The 18,811-nt window shown below is 43.1% G+C and overlaps 1 protein-coding gene across 1 annotated transcript in view; it reads right to left on the bottom strand.

Moving 5' to 3' along the window:
• The window catches only part of slc34a2b (solute carrier family 34 member 2b), a 28,783-nt gene that overhangs the window by 9,096 nt on the left and 876 nt on the right, over window positions 1-18,811 (bottom strand). The window contains exons 4-7 of the mRNA XM_056240423.1: window positions 13,576-13,719; window positions 12,874-12,985; window positions 2,395-2,590; window positions 1,502-1,597 (exon numbers count right to left, since the gene is read on the bottom strand). Of these exons, the coding sequence (XP_056096398.1) occupies window positions 1,502-1,597; window positions 2,395-2,590; window positions 12,874-12,985; window positions 13,576-13,719 (548 nt within the window). The remainder of the gene's footprint in view (window positions 1-1,501; window positions 1,598-2,394; window positions 2,591-12,873; window positions 12,986-13,575; window positions 13,720-18,811) is intronic.

Here is an 18,811-nt window from a genome sequence, read left to right on the forward strand (position 1 = left end):
GTGTGTATATTTATGCATAGAGTATGATGCCACTTTGTAGGTCAATTGGCAGTTCGCATCACACCGGTTCCCTCGACAAAAACCCAATAGGATTTTTCCATAAGCTTTTGGATTATCACAAAAAACAAGCTCTGTCATAAACAAACGTTTGACACACGTTTTCCATTAGGAGACAATTATCTCAGATGAACACAACTTATGAATTTTGAAGATATGGAGCTTCAAATGCAGTCGTCAGAAGTAAAAAGCTAAAGGCTATAAACAAACCACACCACGGTCCCACGACTTCAACGTCGCCATCACTAATCTTCCCACAACTCTTTCAGCTCTTATCTAAAAACACTTTCCCAGAGCGTTTGAGTTAGAATAGTTTATAAGAGCCCAGTTATAAGCATGACGATGCTGTAAAAGCGACTGAGTTTACATGTTCAGCGTGAGGACGTTTAATCTCCTCGACAGCCTCTGTAGTCCCATTAGCCACTGGTTACCACCGCCTTTTTCAAGACACAGATTAAAACACATCACGAGTGGGGTAATACTGATGTATTTTACGTCGTAGAATAAAACGTGAAAGTGTCTTGAGCTTGTGTTCACCACAGACCTTATTTCATTGATTCAACCAAAACCCCATTCAAAAAACCCATTGACTTCGGGACGATGGAACCGGAAGTGCTAAAATGCTAACTCGCGTCCACGTTTTGGTCAACAAAGTGTGTCATCATACCACGCACCACTCTATGAAATGATGACGAAACGCAAAGACTAAAAACTGATGCACCTCTTGATGGAAATAACATCACAACATTTATTTCAAACATCATACTTGCACCACTCTATTAGAGTATCACATTGTTAGCTTAGCAACATGCTAACACTATTACACTGCATACTGTCTGAGTAGGTACTACATTTAAAAAAATTAATTTGCGACCGTTAACAAAGTATGCTCTATATAGTATGAATATGGATAGTATGAATGAAATTGATCTATGATCTATGGCGTCTGGTGCGTCGCTTCACTTCATAAATCCTCTCCCGTGGCCTCATGGGATAGTAAAGTGTCCATCAGATACACACTTCAGAATCTCACTGGAAGTAGTAGGTCATCCAGGGACTTTTCGCCTACTGACATACGTCTTTGGGCTAACTGTTTTTTTGCCTACTTTTATAGTAGGGAAGTATTTGATTTTGGATGCAGAGTTAGTCTATGTGTTCTGTCCATTAGGATAACTTTTTTAATGAAGTTCAAAAAGGCAGCAAGGGAGTGTGCTAAGTTTCGAAACAGAGCAACAGCTAAGATATCTGTTATCTCCTAACAAAATGTATCATGAATTTAGATAAAAGTCTTGCATATCTGTATTTGTATATACAAAAATAGACCCAATGTTTCTCTTTTGAATTCCCATCAGCATGATAAATCCTATTTCCTCATGTTTTAACAGCCTAATCTGGTGACTGACGATAAATAGTGCTGGACTCAACCCATTTTCAGTTCTCTCACCGTGACTTTTTCCGTTTTACACCAGATCTTGATCAAACTTTTGTTCCGGGCCGCAGGGTCTCCAGTGGCGATGTCACGGATCACAGAGGTATCCAGCTGGAAGAACAAGGTTCTCAATAAAGATACTTGAGGTAGCAAACGGTAGAGAGCAAAGCAAGTTCATAGAGATCATTAGCTATTCAATTGTCTAAATACACTTTTGGGCGTCAGATTTTGAACCACCCAATGTATTGCAACAGAAATATTGGTGTGTCCTCTTGGGAAGTCTGTATTTACAAGTTGGGAAGTCATAATTATGATGTCAGGTGCGTTCATGTCACTTTGGTGGAGTAAAGGCCCTGATATACAGTCAGTTCATCAGGTGTGTTTTTGCTTCAAGTTATTATTAAATTTATGAAGGAGCTGTAAACTGAATTGTTATATATTCTATCATATTTTGGACATGCAACTTAGCATATAAAAAACAAAAACCAGTCTTTTTAAACACTTTAACAAATTTACCGTCAATAAAGAAGCTGTTTCCATTGCGCTCGTGTTATTTTCTCACTGACGCATCCCCAACTTTGAAACTCTAGGCTCAATTTTTAGTTTTCCCACTTGTAACAATTACATTGTGGTGGCCTTCATGTGCCATAATCATAAATACAATCTTTCTGATATGACTTGAAGTCACCATATGAACCAAGTAACTGACAAAATTGTTGCAGCTGCTAACAATTTGTTGGGCGTTAATTTATGGGACAATAACAATGACAAAACTAGATGTGACGAATGAGTTTATGCAAAGGAGTGACAGCAAAGGAGCTTATATGATCAGCTTCCCGACACAGATTAAGTAACAGCTACTAGATAAACCAACAGGTCTACTTCATAAGCACTGATGTTGACCTCACCTCAATGATGTTCTTGGTGAGGGGTTCAGTGATGACCTTTAACAGTTCCGGAGCGTCTGCACCGCTCTGAATGTTAAAGGAGTCGATCACAAGTTCGGTGAGCTTGTAGAGGAATCCTGAGGCCCACTCCAGAGGCAACAGCACCAGGACAGAAAGCCAGTTAAAGAAGTCATGGACCGTAGCACCAGCAAATGCCCTGAACCACACAGAATGAATGTCAAACCCCATTTCTCAGATGTGCAACTCCATTTCCTTCAGCAAGTAACTTCAATGTGGCTGAAAAAGAGCCATTTCACTGCTACTTTTGCACCCCTTTATCTTATGGTAAAATAGTGTATTAGCATACAAATTAATCCAATAAGACCCTCAACAGATGTTATCACACTAATTTGGAGGCATGTTTAAAGGGGTCATGAAATTGATTAGTTTTATTATTTAATATGTTCCTTGAGGTTCACTTATAAATGTTAATAAAAAAAAATTCCACAAAATACATGTGTGGAAAAACTACTTTTAACCCTCACTCTGACCCTCTGTCTGAAATGATCAGTTTTTAAGGCTTGTCAGCAAACGGCCACTGTTATAATTGGCTAACGTCATTGCCTAAGAAACCGTATCAATGCCCACTCGCTATTGCACATGAGTAAGTGTTTTGAAAACATTATCCATATAAAACCGTCGTTTACAGACAAAGCATTATGAAATCATTTACTTGCGTTTTGCAGCTGCTGTCAGATTCAATACAGCTGGCAACAAGTTTCTCTGCGAACTCTCCATTACACTGTGCCTCGATTACAAAACAAAATGCTCCGAATAAACATATAATCCTCCGACGAGATCCGGGATGCCATTAAATTAAACCATCCACTTGTTTCTGACACAGGAATCCTTCTGAAGTCTGTACAGAAATCAGCAATTTAGCTGTTTAAAATGAACGAGTCAAAATTTATATTCTTTCACTCTTCCATTTGTCCTGTTGTCGACAGAGTCAAGCGTGGAGTAAACTGAACACATGTCTGTATACTGTATCCAGTGTAGACAGCGTCTGTGATTATAATGGGTTCCCTTTTGAGGGAACTCGCGATGCGTCGATGACGCTTTGGGAACGCTCCTGCGTGATTGCGTCTGAAGCACTTATGTCAGCTAGTCCAACGGCGAGAGTGAGCATCACGGGCGGGGGACTTCACGACCAGGAAAGGATAAAAGCACATCTGGTTTAGAACCGCGCTAGATTCTGTGCCTTCAGCAAGCGCTCTATGTCGATCTGTCTCTGTCTATTTATTGTTGTTTGTCCTCAAGCATATATATTTATATATTAGACAGGAGTATGGCGAGCAAACAGCTTTGGATCGTGTGTTCGTCCCTGCCCTCGCTTCATTACGAGTGGGGACACACGCGATTCATGTGTTTGTTTGGGAGTGGAGCATGCACCATCAGCTGTAGTAAATTGGGGCTGACAGTGTTCATTCATAAATTCCCGACGTGTAACAAATGCACTATCGAGAGTTTTAGCTCTGCTCTTGTTGGCTTTCTTCTTGAGGGAAGAAAGCCAATAAAGATTATTTGGCTCGGATCTCGCGTGTGCCGAGGCAGCGTGTAGATTACGGGTCTGCAATAAAGATTCTGTGACTCGATCTCGGATCTCGCGTGTGCCGAGGCAGCGCGTAGATTACGGGTTTGCAATAAGAATCTATTGGCTCAGATCTTGTGTTTGCCGAGGCAGCGTGTAGATTATGGGTCTGCATCTGCAATAATTAAGTGGCTTTATCTCACGCTTGCCGAGGCAACGTGTAGATAATGGTCCGCAATGTATAATATGCGCAGGGAACTGAGCAGAGGGGAATTTCCCTTTCTCTCATTCTCTATTATTGTGTGCAAACTAATTTTGTTCTCTTTATTGTTTGAGACTGTCTATATTAATACACTATATTCAGCCTTTTAACTAGACCGTTTCTACTTGTCTTGTTGATATTTGGCTGCATTTATTTTTTGAGAAAATTAAATATGTACTCATCTATCTTTGAGGAGTCATTTAATTCTGAGGAAATAAATGGCTAGTTCCCAGGGGGAAGTGGAAAACACCTCATTATACGGTGCCCATCTCCCTCTGGTGCCCTCCAGCGAGTTCTAGTCTCAGTGTCTGACTCGCAGAAGGGGGGTTTAAGAGGGGTCAGTTTGGTTATATCCTGCCAGTCATTCGTTTCAGGACGCCGGATTGGCTTCTCAAGATATACTAGAGACCAGTCTCGAGAGGGTGGTTCCTTTAGTATTCTCAGCCGTAGTCGTCTTGGGATAAGACATATCTGAGGACAGTCGTTCTCTTGAAGAAGGCTTCGACTAAGAAGAAGTCCTGACGCAGAGGCTATCAGGCTTCTGAGGGTGGCTCCCTCCGGGGAGAGACGGGTTTGAGAATCCGTGTCTCCTCGGCACCCTCTGGGGGGCGACACTCTGAGGAGGGTCGCAGTGCTGCCAGTTTGGTTTTTCCTTGCCGGTTCGCCGTTTCAGGGTACCAAGGTGTCAGCATCCCCAAACAATCCTCCGAGGAGGGTTGTAAAGCAGTCAGTTCGGCTGTTCGCTACGTGGTGGACCCCGAGCAGGCTCTGGTTATGTTATCATTTGAGATTAAAAAACTCCTTGTACAGGATAGAGTGTCGTTTCCTGTGCTCCCCCTCAGATAGATTGGGGACCAGGATGGCATTCTCAACAGAAGCCTTTGAAGCAGAAGATGGATCTGAGGACCGTTGTTTCTGCGAAAAAGGTTTCGGCCAAGGTCCTGACGTCACTGGTGTCAGACCTCTGAGGGCAGCCCTGACTGGTGTGGAGCGGTGTACATCTCAGTATACGGTGCCCGCCTCACCTCGGTGCCCTCAGGAGGCCTTTTTGCCAACCCCGCCACCCTTGGTACCTCGGGGCGCAGCGGTCTCCAGCGAGCACATGGCTCAGTGTCACCACGACGCTGTGTCAAACTCGCACCCTTTGAGGGGGGTTCAAAAACAGTCAGTTCGGTTGTTTCCTGCCAGTGTGCTTCAGGTCACCGAAGTGACTGTTTCAATTACATCAGAGGCCAGTCTCGAGAGACTGGTACCCTTAGTAGATTATCTAACAGAATGGACAGGCTCTGGTAATGGAGCAAGAAGTAAAGTCTTTGTTAGCTGAGGAAGCTATAGAGCAGGTGTATTTACCCAACAGAGAATCTAGTTTTTACAGCCGTTACTTTATTGTTCCGAAAAAGGATGGGGGGTTGCGTCTTTTATTAGATCTCAGTTGAATCGTGCAGTCAAGAAATTCAAGTTCAAAATGCTGACATTCAAACAGATTGTGACTCAAATCAGATCCGAGGACTGGTTTGTCACGATGGATCTAAAAGACGCATACTTCCATGTCTCCATCCTCCCTCAGCACAGGAAGTTCCTCAGGTTTTCTTTCGGGGGCAAAGAATACCAATATCGGGTACTTCCATTCGGTCTAGCTCTATCACCCCGCACGTTCACGAAGGGCGTAGATGAAGCTCTGGCCCCGCCCAGGCTGCAGGGTATACTCATTCTGAACTACTTCGACCACTGGCTGATTCTCCGGAATCGGAGCAGTTAGCGGTTCGGTATCGAGATGTCGTCCTCGCTCACATGAAGAAATTGGGGGTTGAGACTCAATGCCAAGAAGAGTGGGCTTTTTCTCCATTACAGAGAACCACTTTCCTTGGTGAGGTATGGGATTCAGTCACAATGCGAGCCGTCCTATCGCCCGCTTGTGTAGCTGCTATCCTCACAGCCAATGTAATAGGGTCCAATGTAATACCCTTTGGCCTGCTGTACATGAGACCTTTGCAGTGGTGGCTCAGGACCAGAGGGTTCTCCCCGAGGGGAAACCCACTCCGTACGATCAAGATCACGCGGCGGTGTCTCCGCGCCTTGGTTATATGGAGGAAACATTGGTTCCTGTCCCAGGGTCCAGTGTTGGAAGCTCTTTACCATCAAGTTGCGATTGCGACAGATGCTTCCCTCACCGGCTGGGGAGCGGTAATGGAAGGCTGTTGTGCCAAGAGAGTCATCATCTCTCTTGGCACAAAAATTGCCTGGAGATGATGGCCGTCTTCAATGCGTTGAGACATTTCCTCACAGACCTGAGGGCATCAGAATGTAGGAGCAGACATCCTGTTGAGGCAAGGGCTGATGCCCGGGGAATGGAGGCTCCACATCGAGGTGGTGGAGCACATTTGGGGGTTTTATGGCCAGGCACAAGTGGATCGGTTCGCGTCTCAGGATACAACGCACGGTCCACTCCCTCATACACCCAGCTCCCTTGGGGCTTGACGTTGTGGTATAGATATGGCCGAGGCTACGCCTGTACGTCTTTCCCCGATTACTCTGCTCCCAGGAGTTCTGTAGGAGGTCCACCGGGACGGAATAAGTCTACTACTAGTAGAACCGTACTGGCCAAGCTGACTGGTTCTCGGACCTGGTGTCTCTCATCGACAGCTCTCCCTCGGAGATTTCAGTCAGGAGGGACCTTCAGTCTCAAGTGGAAGGGGTGACCCTTCACCCCAGCCCAGAGATATGGAACCTGTGGGTTTGGCCTCTGAGGGGGCCCAACTCATTGTCTTCTCTCAACTGAGGTTGTGGACAGTGTTGTGCTAGTTACTAAGAAATAGTAACTAGTTACAGTTACTAGTTACTTCGTTCAAAAAGTAACTCAATTACTTTGTTGATTACTTACACCAAAAAGTAATGCGTTACTGTTAAAAGTAACTTTTTAGTTACTTTTTTAAAGAAAGTTCTTAAATGTTCCCATTAATGCCCTTTAATGCGTTATGGTCTATACAAACACAAAACTGACTTAAACAGAAAGTAATTTTTAAACACTATTTTATTTAAGTCAGACCAGCACAAACTGAATATATCAAGGATTTCTGAAATAAATAACAAAACAAGCATTTTTAAAGTTAGTGACTTGTTTGCTTTCTCAACATTGATATGTTCATGCAGCTGACAGTATACGTTTTTACCACTGTGGTTTTTACTGCATGAATTAATATTTGAGCAATACAATTGTACCTTGATCATTCTCGTTAGTTCATAGTAGGCCTACATTAACTAAGGAGATACAAATACACCTAACAATGAATGATACTTCTACAACATTTATTAACCATATTTAATGCTAAAATTGTTATCTTATTGTAAAGTGTTGCCATTTATATGATTCAAGCTTAAAGAAGATGGCCATATTTAAATATCTGCAAAGGCCAGAGCATTAAAATTACATAAATGTAGACCTATATTACATGTACAGTCTTTCACTTTATTTGCTTAAATGTTAGAACACTTGATTAGACTTGATGTCGGCTGCATGAACACATCAATGTAAGCAATCAATCACGTCACTAGTTTTAAAAATACAACTTCGCCGGCTAATGAATGCATAAAAGTGACCAGCTGGACATAAACTAATGCAAATAGATGGTAACAATTGCGACATAAAACATGTGGGTCAGGTCTGCGTGTGTTTTTGTCACATTGCTTTAATCGCTTGAGGTAAGTTAGCCGTTACTAATGTTATTCCTCTCAGACTCGACGGCAAGCTTCTGTTCTTTCTCTGCTGATGCAGCATCTAGTCAAAAAATTTTTTATTTTATAATGATATGGCAATGTGTACTTAAGTGTTCTGCATTCATACCATTTCGCTGTCTGTGTTTTAAATGCGCATCAAGTGCTCAGCGCTCTCCGTGCAGCTTGTAATCTCCGTGCTCGCGCTGCCTCACGTGTATGTAAACAACTCAGCCAGTGAGTTTGTTATGTGTCCTCAGGTGTCCTCTCGCTCTGTATAATGATAGCAGTCTCTTCAGTGCTCTCGTACTGTGTAGTCTCAGCCTCAGACGTCACGCCCACGGAACGTTGGCTAAAGCCGTCAGTCTGAAGGTCTGGCTACGCGAGACTACGTACTGTGTAATGACAGTGCACACTTCTCAGCCGCTCCAGCAACTAATTAATTTAAAAAAGTAACGGACAACGCGCCATATGGTAACGGTAACGGAGTTAATTTATTTAAAAAGTAATGCGTTACAGTATTAGTTACTGTCAAAAGTAACTGCGTTACAGTAACGCGTTAATAGTAACGCGTTACTGCCCAACACTGGTTGTGGAGACCATACTTCACAAAATTAACGGAATGCATAGCCGATATAAAAAATTGGATGACTAGTAATTTCCTACTACTAAATTCTGAAAAAACAGAGATTCTAATTATTGGACAAAAAACTTCCACTCCTAATAACCTAGAATACTGTCTAACACTAGATGGCTGCTCTGTTAAGTCTTCGTCGTCGGTTAGGAACCTGGGTGTGCTCTTTGATACCAATCTCTCATTTGAAAGTCACGTGTCTAGTATCTGTAAAACCGCATTTTTCCATCTTAAAAACATATCTAAATTACGCCATATGCTCTCATTAACAAATGCGGAACAATTAGTCCATGCGTTCATGACCTCAAGGCTAGATTATTGTAATGCTCTACTGGGTGGTTGCCCTGCACGCTTAATACATAAACTACAGCTAGTTCAAAACGCAGCAGCTCGAGTTCTTACCAGAACCAGGAAATATGACCATATTAGCCCGGTTCTGTCAACACTGCATTGGCTGCCTATTAAACATCGTATAAATTTTAAAATATTGTTGATTACTTACAAAGCACTAAATGGTTTAGCTCCGCAGTACTTGAGCGAGCTTTTATAGCATTATAGTCCTTCACTTCTATTGCGATCTCAAAATTCCGTCCAGTTGATAATACCTAGAATATCTAAATCGACTGCTGGCGGGAGATCCTTTTCTTATTTAGCACCAAAACTTTGGAACAGTCTTCCTACCATTGTCCGGGAAGCAGACACACTCTGTCAGTTCAAAGCTAGACTAAAAACACATCTCTTTGACCTAGCATACACATAATACATTATAGACTTCTATAATTCAATGTTAGGCTGCATAGATTAGGTCAGCCGGAACTGGGAACACTTCCCTTAAATCCAGATGTACTCGTTACATCATAAGAAGAATGGCATCTACGCTAACTTTAGTGTCTTTGTTTATCCCGAGGTTTTCCTGCAGCATGCCGGATCCATGCCGGATCCAGGCCGTATCCAGATCTGACGAAGGAGATTCGCCTGGACCCGATGACAATGCAGTGCTGAAGTGTCAACTATCCTCTCCCTATGGAGGATCCCTTTCCCACTCTACAGATAAAGCGTTGTTGAAAATCCGGTTCGCGTACCCCGAAGTGATAAAATAAAATTCTGTATCAAATTTATAGGCAAGACAAGTAGTTTGTTTAGGCATGGTTTGTAGGGAAATTACATACCTGCGCACACATATTCAAACGAATATAACTATAGAATCAATTTTTAATGCGCATGTGAACGCCATCCGGTCACAGGTTCGCGTTTAAAGTCTGTTTAGAGAGAACGCCGTCATCTTAGTGGCCCCTAATGTAATAACAAATGATAATTTTGCTGGAAGTGAATCAATCAAAACCAACTTTAGCCGAAATAACACTATTCAAAATCGCTATAAAGCCAAAACAATCTCTGTTACCGTAAATTGTATGTTTATCTCTGTAAAGCTGCTTTGAAACAATCTCCATTGTTAAAAGCGCTATATAAATGAAGATGACTTGACTTGACTTGACTTCTCTCCAGAGCTCCCTCCACAAGGAAACTGTATGTATTAAGTGATGGGTTTTCACTTCATATTGCAGATCTCGGACAGTGGGGCCCAGTTTACTGCCCGATTGGTACAGTGCTGGAGTTACTGCGGGTTCGTTTTTCCGCAGGGTTATCCCCTTCCACACTGAAGGTGTACGTGGTGGCCTTAGTGCCTACCATGTCCCTTTTGGTGGTATTTCCCCGAGGGGGGGGGGGGGGGGGGGGGGATCTTTGTTCATTTCCTCCGTGGTGCTTTTAGACCAGGATAGGAGTATGGCGGCTTAGAAGCCTTATTATATACAGTCGTGCCCAGAATTAATCATACCCCTGGTAAATATGATAAAAAATGACTATAAAAAATAAATCTGCATCGTTTATCCTTTTGATCTTTCATTAAAAAAATTGGCAAAATCCTAACCTTTCATTGAAGTAAAAGATTTGAAAGTGGGGGGGAAATCACATTATAAAATAAATGTTTTTCTCCAAAACACGTTGGCCACAATTATTCATACCCTTTTATTAAATACCTTTTTGCAATCTCCTTTTGCCAAGATAACTACTCTGAGTCTTCTCTATAATGTCTGATGAGTTTGGAGAACACCTGACAAGAGATCAGAGACCATTCCTCCATACAGAATCTCTCCAGATCCTTCAGATTCCCAGATCCATGTTGGTGCTTCTTCTCTTTAGTTCAGCCCACTCATTTTCTATAGGGTTCAGGTCAGGGAACTGGGACGGTCATGGCAGAAGCTTCATTTTGTGCTCCCTAACACATTTTTGTGTTGATTTTGATGTTTGTTTTGGATCGTTGTCCTGATGGAAGATCCAACCACGGCCCATTATAAGATTTCTATCAGAAGGCGTCAGGTTTTGATTTTTGATCTGTTGATATTTGATAGAATCCACAATGCCATGTATCTGAACAAGAAGTCCAGGACCTCCAGCAGAAAAATAGGCCCACAACATTAAAGATCCAATGGTATATTAAATTGTACACATGGGATACTTTTTATCCTTGTGTGCACCAAACCCATCTAGTGTGTTTGATGCCAAAAAGCTCTTTTTTTAGTTTCATCTGACCACAGAACCCTGTGCCGTTTGAAGATCCAGTCGTGTCTGACCACTGAATATGCTGGAGTTTGTATTTGGATGAGCGAGGAGCATTTTTCTTAAATATTTGTATAGGCTTTCTGACCCCAAGACTCAAGTAATCTCTGCAATTCTCCAACTGTGATCGTTGGAGAGTCTTTGGCCACTCAAACTTTCATCCTCACCGTCCATTAAGAAAATATAGACACACGTCCTCTTCCTGGCAGATTCATAACATCTTTAGTTGATTATAACTTCTTAATTATTGCCCTGATGGTCAAAATGGGATTTTTCAATTCTTTAGCTATTTTCTTACATCCACTTTCTATTTTGTGATGCTCAACAATCTTTTGATGCACATCAGAACCATGTTCTGTGGTTTTATTCATTGTCATGGATGATTAAGGGAATTTGGCCTTTGTGTTTCCTCATATTTAAACTCCTGTGAAACAAGAAGTCATGGCTGGACAATTTCATGTTCCTAGTCACCCTGGTGTGCTAAAAAAGGTAAATATTAATGGGAATATACTTCATAGATATTTTATTCATGAAAAATTCTAGGGGTATGAATAATTGTGGCCAACGTGTTTTGGAGAAAAATATTTATTTTATAATGTGATTTTCCCCCCCATTTTCAATTCTTTTACTTCAATGAAAGGTTAGATTTTTGCCAATTTTTTTAAGGAAAGATCAAAAGGATAAACGATGCAGATTTATTTTTTTACAGCCATTTTTGATCATATTTACCAGGGGTATGATTAATTCTGGGCACGACTGTAAGTAGTTATCCCTGTATGATGTGTTATGCGGCGGGCTGGTCCTCTCCACTCACATTCGTAAGGTTTTACAACTTCGACCTGGGTGCTTCCCCAGGTTCACAGGTGCTCTTGTCTCAGTTGTGCTCTCAGTATTCACACAGACAGGCTCTTGTTCGTATGGCGTGTTGGGCATTCTCGTTCCCAAAGCGTCATTGACGCGTCACTATGCCATACTTCCTACATCCCTGTGATCGACTTGCTTCGGCCTTTATCTAAGCTAGCGTGGTTCTAAACCGGATGTGCTTTTATCCTTTCCTGGTCGTGACGTCACCCGCCCGTGACGCTCACTCTCGCCGTTGGACTAGTTGACATAAGTGCTTCAGACGCAGTCATGCAGGAGCGTTCCCAAAGCGTCATCGACGCATCGTCTCCTTCCCTTCTCAGGGAACAAGGGTTACAGTCGTAACCTGAGACGTTCTATTTGCTTTTGATGCAACGTGAAGCTCGCATCTGGTGTAGGAACATGTGTCAGCAGTTAAGAGACTGAACGCCAGTGGGGGGGGGCCTTTGAGGAGATGAAGTTTCATATACAAATGTATTTTCCTGTGTGACGTCACAGATCCCACAATTTCAAAACGAGAAATTTTAATTTTAAGCAGAAAGTTTTATTGGTATAAAGACCTGTTATATGTAAAAAGACCAAGGCAAATTTGATTTCTCATGTCATGACCCTTTTAAAAATGACAAAAAACTCACAAACAGCAATATATAGGTGATCAAATATTTTAGAGCAAAGCACTACAGACATAAGATTTCGCTTATTTACGTGACTTTTCCAGGTCTGGACATCAGATTTTTAAAACTTGATGAACTTTTATGTTGTCCATGACTGTGGGAACACTGTTTAACACAAACAAAAAGCTATATCCACAGTTGGGTTTACCTGCGAAACTCATTGCGGTCTCCTGCTTGCATCACAGCCACGATGGTGTTTGTCACAGAAGTGCCGATATTGGCACCCATGATGATTGGCACTGCCGACTTCACCTCCAACACTGAATTTACAGTGAATAATTATATTTACGCTACCATTCAGAAGTTGAAAATGTTTTTGAAATAAGTGTCTTATGCTCACCAAGACTGCATTTATCAAAAATACAGAAAACAAAACTAATGTTACTACAATTAAAAATGACTTTTCTATTGTATTATTTTTAAAATCTCATTTATTCCTGTTATCGAAGCTGTGTTTTCAGTCTTCAGTGTCACATGATCCTTCAGAAATCACTCTAATATGATGATTTCATGATCAAGAGAATACTCAATAAAAGTATTAATATCCTAAAATATCTTACTGACCCCAACGGTAGTGTACGTCATACTCTAATACAATTCAACTAGCAATTGAGATTAAACACTTAATACGACAGAATCAAGATGAATGCGTTACAATGAACAAATTAATGTCATTTCCAAGAGTCATTTGAGGTGGAAGTGCGTTAAGGCAACGGCTGCACACTTTACAGCGTGGATATCGATTTCTTTTTACTTTGAAACAATCTGTGCGACTGTTGTTACATGGAGGTGCTTATCATGTATCAGATACCTGTATGAGCGCGAGTCAGAAACACACACACACACTCACATCCAGATGACACCATGCTGACCACAATGGAGGATGAGGTGCTTGAGCTCTGAACCAGAACAGTGACCAGAACTCCGATCACCAGCCCAGCCACCGGGTTAGACAGGACGGCATTGTCCTGGAAGATATCGCCCGCTGCCTTCCCTGCACACAGTGACAGAACCACAATATATCTATTTCTGTTCACAGATAACACGCCTCTTCTACACATTAACCATGTTAAACTGACGTGCGCTTAGATAGAGTGCCACTTGTTTGAAGTACATGTCCACCTTCAACCTACAAAAGATAAAACACTTTAACACCCCCCCCTCCCTGTTTGACTAATATAGTTTCAATAGAGTAAAATATGATTAATATCCAGTGTTGGGTAAGTGCTTAAAAAGTAGGCCTATTTACAAGTAGTGGTAACTCTTTAGAATACTGTTCCTTCATTAATGAATAACTACGCAGGAACACACTATTAACATTCAAGTACCTACTATTAACTAACAAGAAACTCTGATTAATAAATTAGTAGGTAATAGTGCTCAGTTGAATGTGGTGGTTCACTAGTAGCTAATCAGTAACTACTATTTTTTGCATACCTCCCAGATAACTACTATGTACAGGTTCAGAATTCACATGAATGATGCATAATTTATAATAAAAGGTAACGGTAACCCTCTAGTAATTACTCAAGGGTTACTACATATTTGTATCAGTATCTAAAGTGAAAAACATGATAACTACCTAATATTGACTGAAGTCATTGTAAGCTTTTCAGTTTTTTTGTAAGATTTTGAATAGTAATTCCTTTTGATGAATTTGGTAACACTTTCGTCATCACTAGTGTGTTCTCATGATCTCCACTTTAGATACTGATCCAAATAACTAGTAGTTCCTTTAGAAAGATGTAGTAACACTTGAGTCATTACTAATGGGTTACCATTACCTTATATTATACATTACACATTAATAATAAACCTGTAAACAGTAGTTCTTAGTCTTCCGTGAGGTATGAAAAATAGTAGTTATTGATTAGCTAAAAGTGAACTACCACATTCAACTATTACTCACCAATTCATTAATCAGAGTTTCTTGTTAGTTACTAGTGTGTTACTCATTTGTTACTGTCACGGTGTGGGTTTTGTGTTTTGTTCCTTGTTCTTGTCTGTCATGTGATTCCCTGTTTGTCATGTTATCCTGCCATGTGTCTTGTTTCATGTTCAGCTGTTCCCCGTTTTGTTGATTAGTCTCCACTTGTGTTTCTGATTAACCACGCCCCCTTGTTATCTTGTTTAGCTTGTTTGTCTGTGTATTTAAACCCCTGTGTTTCAGTTGTTGGCTGTCGGTTGTTGTTTAATGTTGCGTCTAGTCTGAGTACCGTGTTCCTAGTTCTGAGTTTACCCTGGATTACCTGTTTGTTGGATTATTAAAGTGCTTGCATTTGGATTCACTCTCTGCTTCATTCCTGCCAGTTCGTAACAGAACAACCGACCGCAAATGAATCCAGCAGCACGGATCTCGCCAGATCTTCCCAGCATGAGCCGGGAGTTCGCTGGAGAGACCGCAGCCTTAGCCCTAAGGAGCCCTGATCTGTTTCAGTATACCTGGGGGTTTGCCCCCCTCGCTGCCTCCTGCTCTCTCGGAGATGAGGCGATCAAGCTGTGTTACCGGCTAGGGGCTAAGGAGGTCGACCCGAGGGAGCTCCCCGATCTCTCGGGTCTGGACTGGGGAGAGGCACTCTCCAGATGCCTGGAGAGTTTCCTCCCGTGGTATGCCAGGTCATCACCTGATCTCCGCATCCAGCCAGAGCTTCACGTCCCTTCTGCCGATCCAGAGACTGAGCTTCACGTCACTTCTGCCGATCCTGAGCCTGATCCTGAGCCTGATCCTCTCCCTCTTTTACCGTTCACGTCACGTCTGCTCAGCCAGAGACCGTCCACGTCACGTCTGCCCAGCCAGAGACTGTTCACGTCACGTCTGCTCAACCAGAGACCGTCCACGTCACGTCTGCCCAGCCAGAGACTGTTCACGTCACGTCTGCCCAGCCAGAGACTGTTCACGTCACGTCTGCCCAGCCAGAGACTGTTCACGTCACGTCTGCTCAGCCAGAGACCGTCCACGTCACGTCTGCTCAGCCAGAGACTGTTCACGTCACATCTGCTCAGCCAGAGACTGGTCACGCCATGTGTGCGCCGCCTGAACCCTCAGTGACCGCAACACTGGCCATTATGGCCACAGCCATGTGGTGTGTGTGGGCTGCGCACACACTAGAGCCAGTGTGTGTGTCTGTTCCCGAGCCAGTGGGTGTGCCTGTCCCCGAGCCAGTGTGTATGTCTGTTCTCGAGCCAGTGTGTGTGTCTGTTCCCGAGTTGCCGTGGCCGCCCGAGGGGTCTTCACCGCCGTGGCCGCCCGAGGGGTCTTCACCGCCGTGGCCGCCCGAGGGGTCTTCACCGCCGTGGCCGCCCGAGAGGTCTTCACCGCCGTGGCCGCCCGAGGGGTCTTCACCGCCGTGGCCGCCCGAGGGGTCTTCACCGCCGTGGCCGCCCGAGAGGTCTTCACCGCCGTGGCCGCCCGAGGGGTCTTCACCGCCGTGGCCGCCCGATGGGTCTTCACCGCCGTGGCCGCCCGAGAGGTCTTCACCGCCGTGGCCGCCCGAGGGGTCTTCACCGCCGTGGCCGCCCGATGGGTCTTCACCGCCGTGGCCGCCCGAGGGGTCTTCACCGCCGTGGCCGCCCGATGGGTCTTCACCGCCGTGGCCGCCCGAGAGGTCTTCAGCGCCGTGGCCGCCCGAGGGGTCTTCACCGCCGTGGCCGCCCGAGGGGTCTTCACCGCCGTGGCCGCCCGATGGGTCTTCACCGCCGTGGCCGCCCGAGAGGTCTTCAGCGCCGTGGCCGCCCGAGGGGTCTTCACCGCCGTGGCCGCCCGAGGGGTCTTCACCGCCGTGGCCGCCCGAGAGGTCTTCACCGCCGTGGCCGCCCGAGGGGTCTTAACCGCCGTGGCCGCCCGAGGGGTCTTTACCGCCGTGGCCGCCCGAGAGGTCTTCACCGCCGTGGCCGCCCGAGGGGTCTTCACCGCCGTGGCCGCCCGAGAGGTCTTCACCGCCGTGGCCGCCCGAGGGGTCTTCACCGCCGTGGCCGCCCGAGGGGTCTTCTCCGCCCTGGTCGTCTGCGCGCCCTTGCAATGCCCTGGTCCCATTTCCCTGCACAGACTTGGCCCTCCTTCCCTCCCCCAAGACCACCTCCGCATCACCACCCTCCGGAACTTGTGTATTTTTGTTTTAAGGGGCGTCGGGAGCCGCCCATAGGGGGGGGGGGGGGGGCTATGTCACGGTGTGGGTTTTGTGTTTTGTTCCTTGTTCTTGTCTGTCATGTGATTCCCTGTTTGTCATGTTATCCTGCCATGTGTCTTGTTTCATGTTCAGCTGTTCCCCGTTTTGTTGATTAGTCTCCACTTGTGTTTCTGATTAACCACGCCCCCTTGTTATCTTGTTTAGCTTGTTTGTCTGTGTATTTAAACCCCTGTGTTTCAGTTGTTGGCTGTCGGTTGTTGTTTAATGTTGCGTCTAGTCTGAGTACCTTGTTCCTAGTTCTGAGTTTACACTGGATTACCTGTTTGTTGGATTATTAAAGTGCTTGCATTTGGATTCACTCTCTGCTTCATTCCTGCCAGTTCCTAACAGTTACTGAGTAGTAGCTTTCATTAATGAAGCAACAGCATTCTAAAGTGTTACCCATGTAGTTACTAATTACATCTTCAACAGTGTAATTAGATTACTAATTACTCTCTAAAAAATAAAGCATTACTTTTTAATTATTACTTTCTAAATCCCATATCAACATTGAGCAGCTGAACAATACAAGGATAGACGTGAAACTGCTCTTAATTCTTTCAAAATAAATAATATAAAATTGCATAAATTATTCTTGAACTGACCAAAGTATGTAAGGGACATTAAAAACATACATTTTAACATTAGATGTTACATTTTGATGTTAAACCCACTTGTTTTATAGAATTGTTCTAGTCTAAAGAGTATTTAATGCAATTACATCAGAAGTAATTCTGATGAATAAAAGAAGTAAAAAGAGAAATTAAGAGTAAAGGGAAAGTAATTAAATTACAGTTATTGCTTGTCAATGCATTACACCCAACACTGTTATTATCCTATAGTACAGTTGCTTATGTTTCAATGATTGAATAGAGTATAGAGTACTTTTATAGTTTAGTAAAGCATAGAAGAGTTCTTAAGTTAATAAATAAGACAAAAATAGTTATACAGGAAGAAAAAGGACAACATAGAAGAGTTACACAGCAAAGTAGTAAAAAAGTATTAAAAGTGAAAAAAGTCAGTAAACTTCTATGGCAAAAGACAGTCCTAAAAGTTTTTAGATGAATAAATGATTCACATTTTAAAATACTCTAATCTAAATTAAAATGCTCAACAACAAAAAAAAACTAAGAATTGTTTATAACTAAGACTATTTATTTAAGAAAGCTGAAATAACGTTTTACACTCAATAACTATTGATTTCATTGAAGAACTCATTTAAAAAGCAGCTTTTAAATGTTTTATAGAATGACTTTTCAGCATAGGACAGGGTGATATTGATAAAGTGAGAGAATATCAAGTACTTTTTATAGCAATAATTGATTAAAGTGGTGAAAATCAAGCTTGCAATGTAGTTTATATGTCTATGTGGTGTTTTTAATATGCTTTAAGACAAACCATGTGCAAATTCATAAGTCGACAGCATTGCTGAGTATTTTCTCCTTAAAACTGCAGTGAACCAAAGATCGCTGGTGTTTCTGACGTCACAAACTACCTTGTAACCAATCAGGGGTGCGTTTCCCAAAGCCAACTATGGTAGCAAGTTCCGTCATTACCAATAGAGTTCAATGGAAATTGCGATCATATAGTTGGCCAACGATGCTTTTGGGAAACGCACCCCTGATCAACGTGTGTCATCGAGTGGATCTCTGAGCTGAGTGAGTGAGTGAGTGAGAGGAGGCGGGGCTAATTTACATATTTATAGAACCGCATCCTAAATAAGGCAAGGGTGTAGAGTTACATTCAAGCTATTTTAAGCCATGAAGATTTTTTTTTTCCATGGACAAAACGTGTCAGTTTGAGATCAGAGATGAGTTTTAATGGATAAAATTGACTACAGGGGAACTTTAAATGCCAGCGTAGTGCAGCGCACAATACAGGCAGTGTTTACATGCAATGCGTTTCAGAATCAAATGGCAA

This window comes from Rhinichthys klamathensis, unplaced genomic scaffold (assembly GCF_029890125.1).
Source record: "Rhinichthys klamathensis goyatoka isolate OS25496 unplaced genomic scaffold, OSU_Roscu_1.1 h1tg000597l_1, whole genome shotgun sequence".
NCBI lineage: Eukaryota > Metazoa > Chordata > Actinopteri > Cypriniformes > Leuciscidae > Rhinichthys > Rhinichthys klamathensis.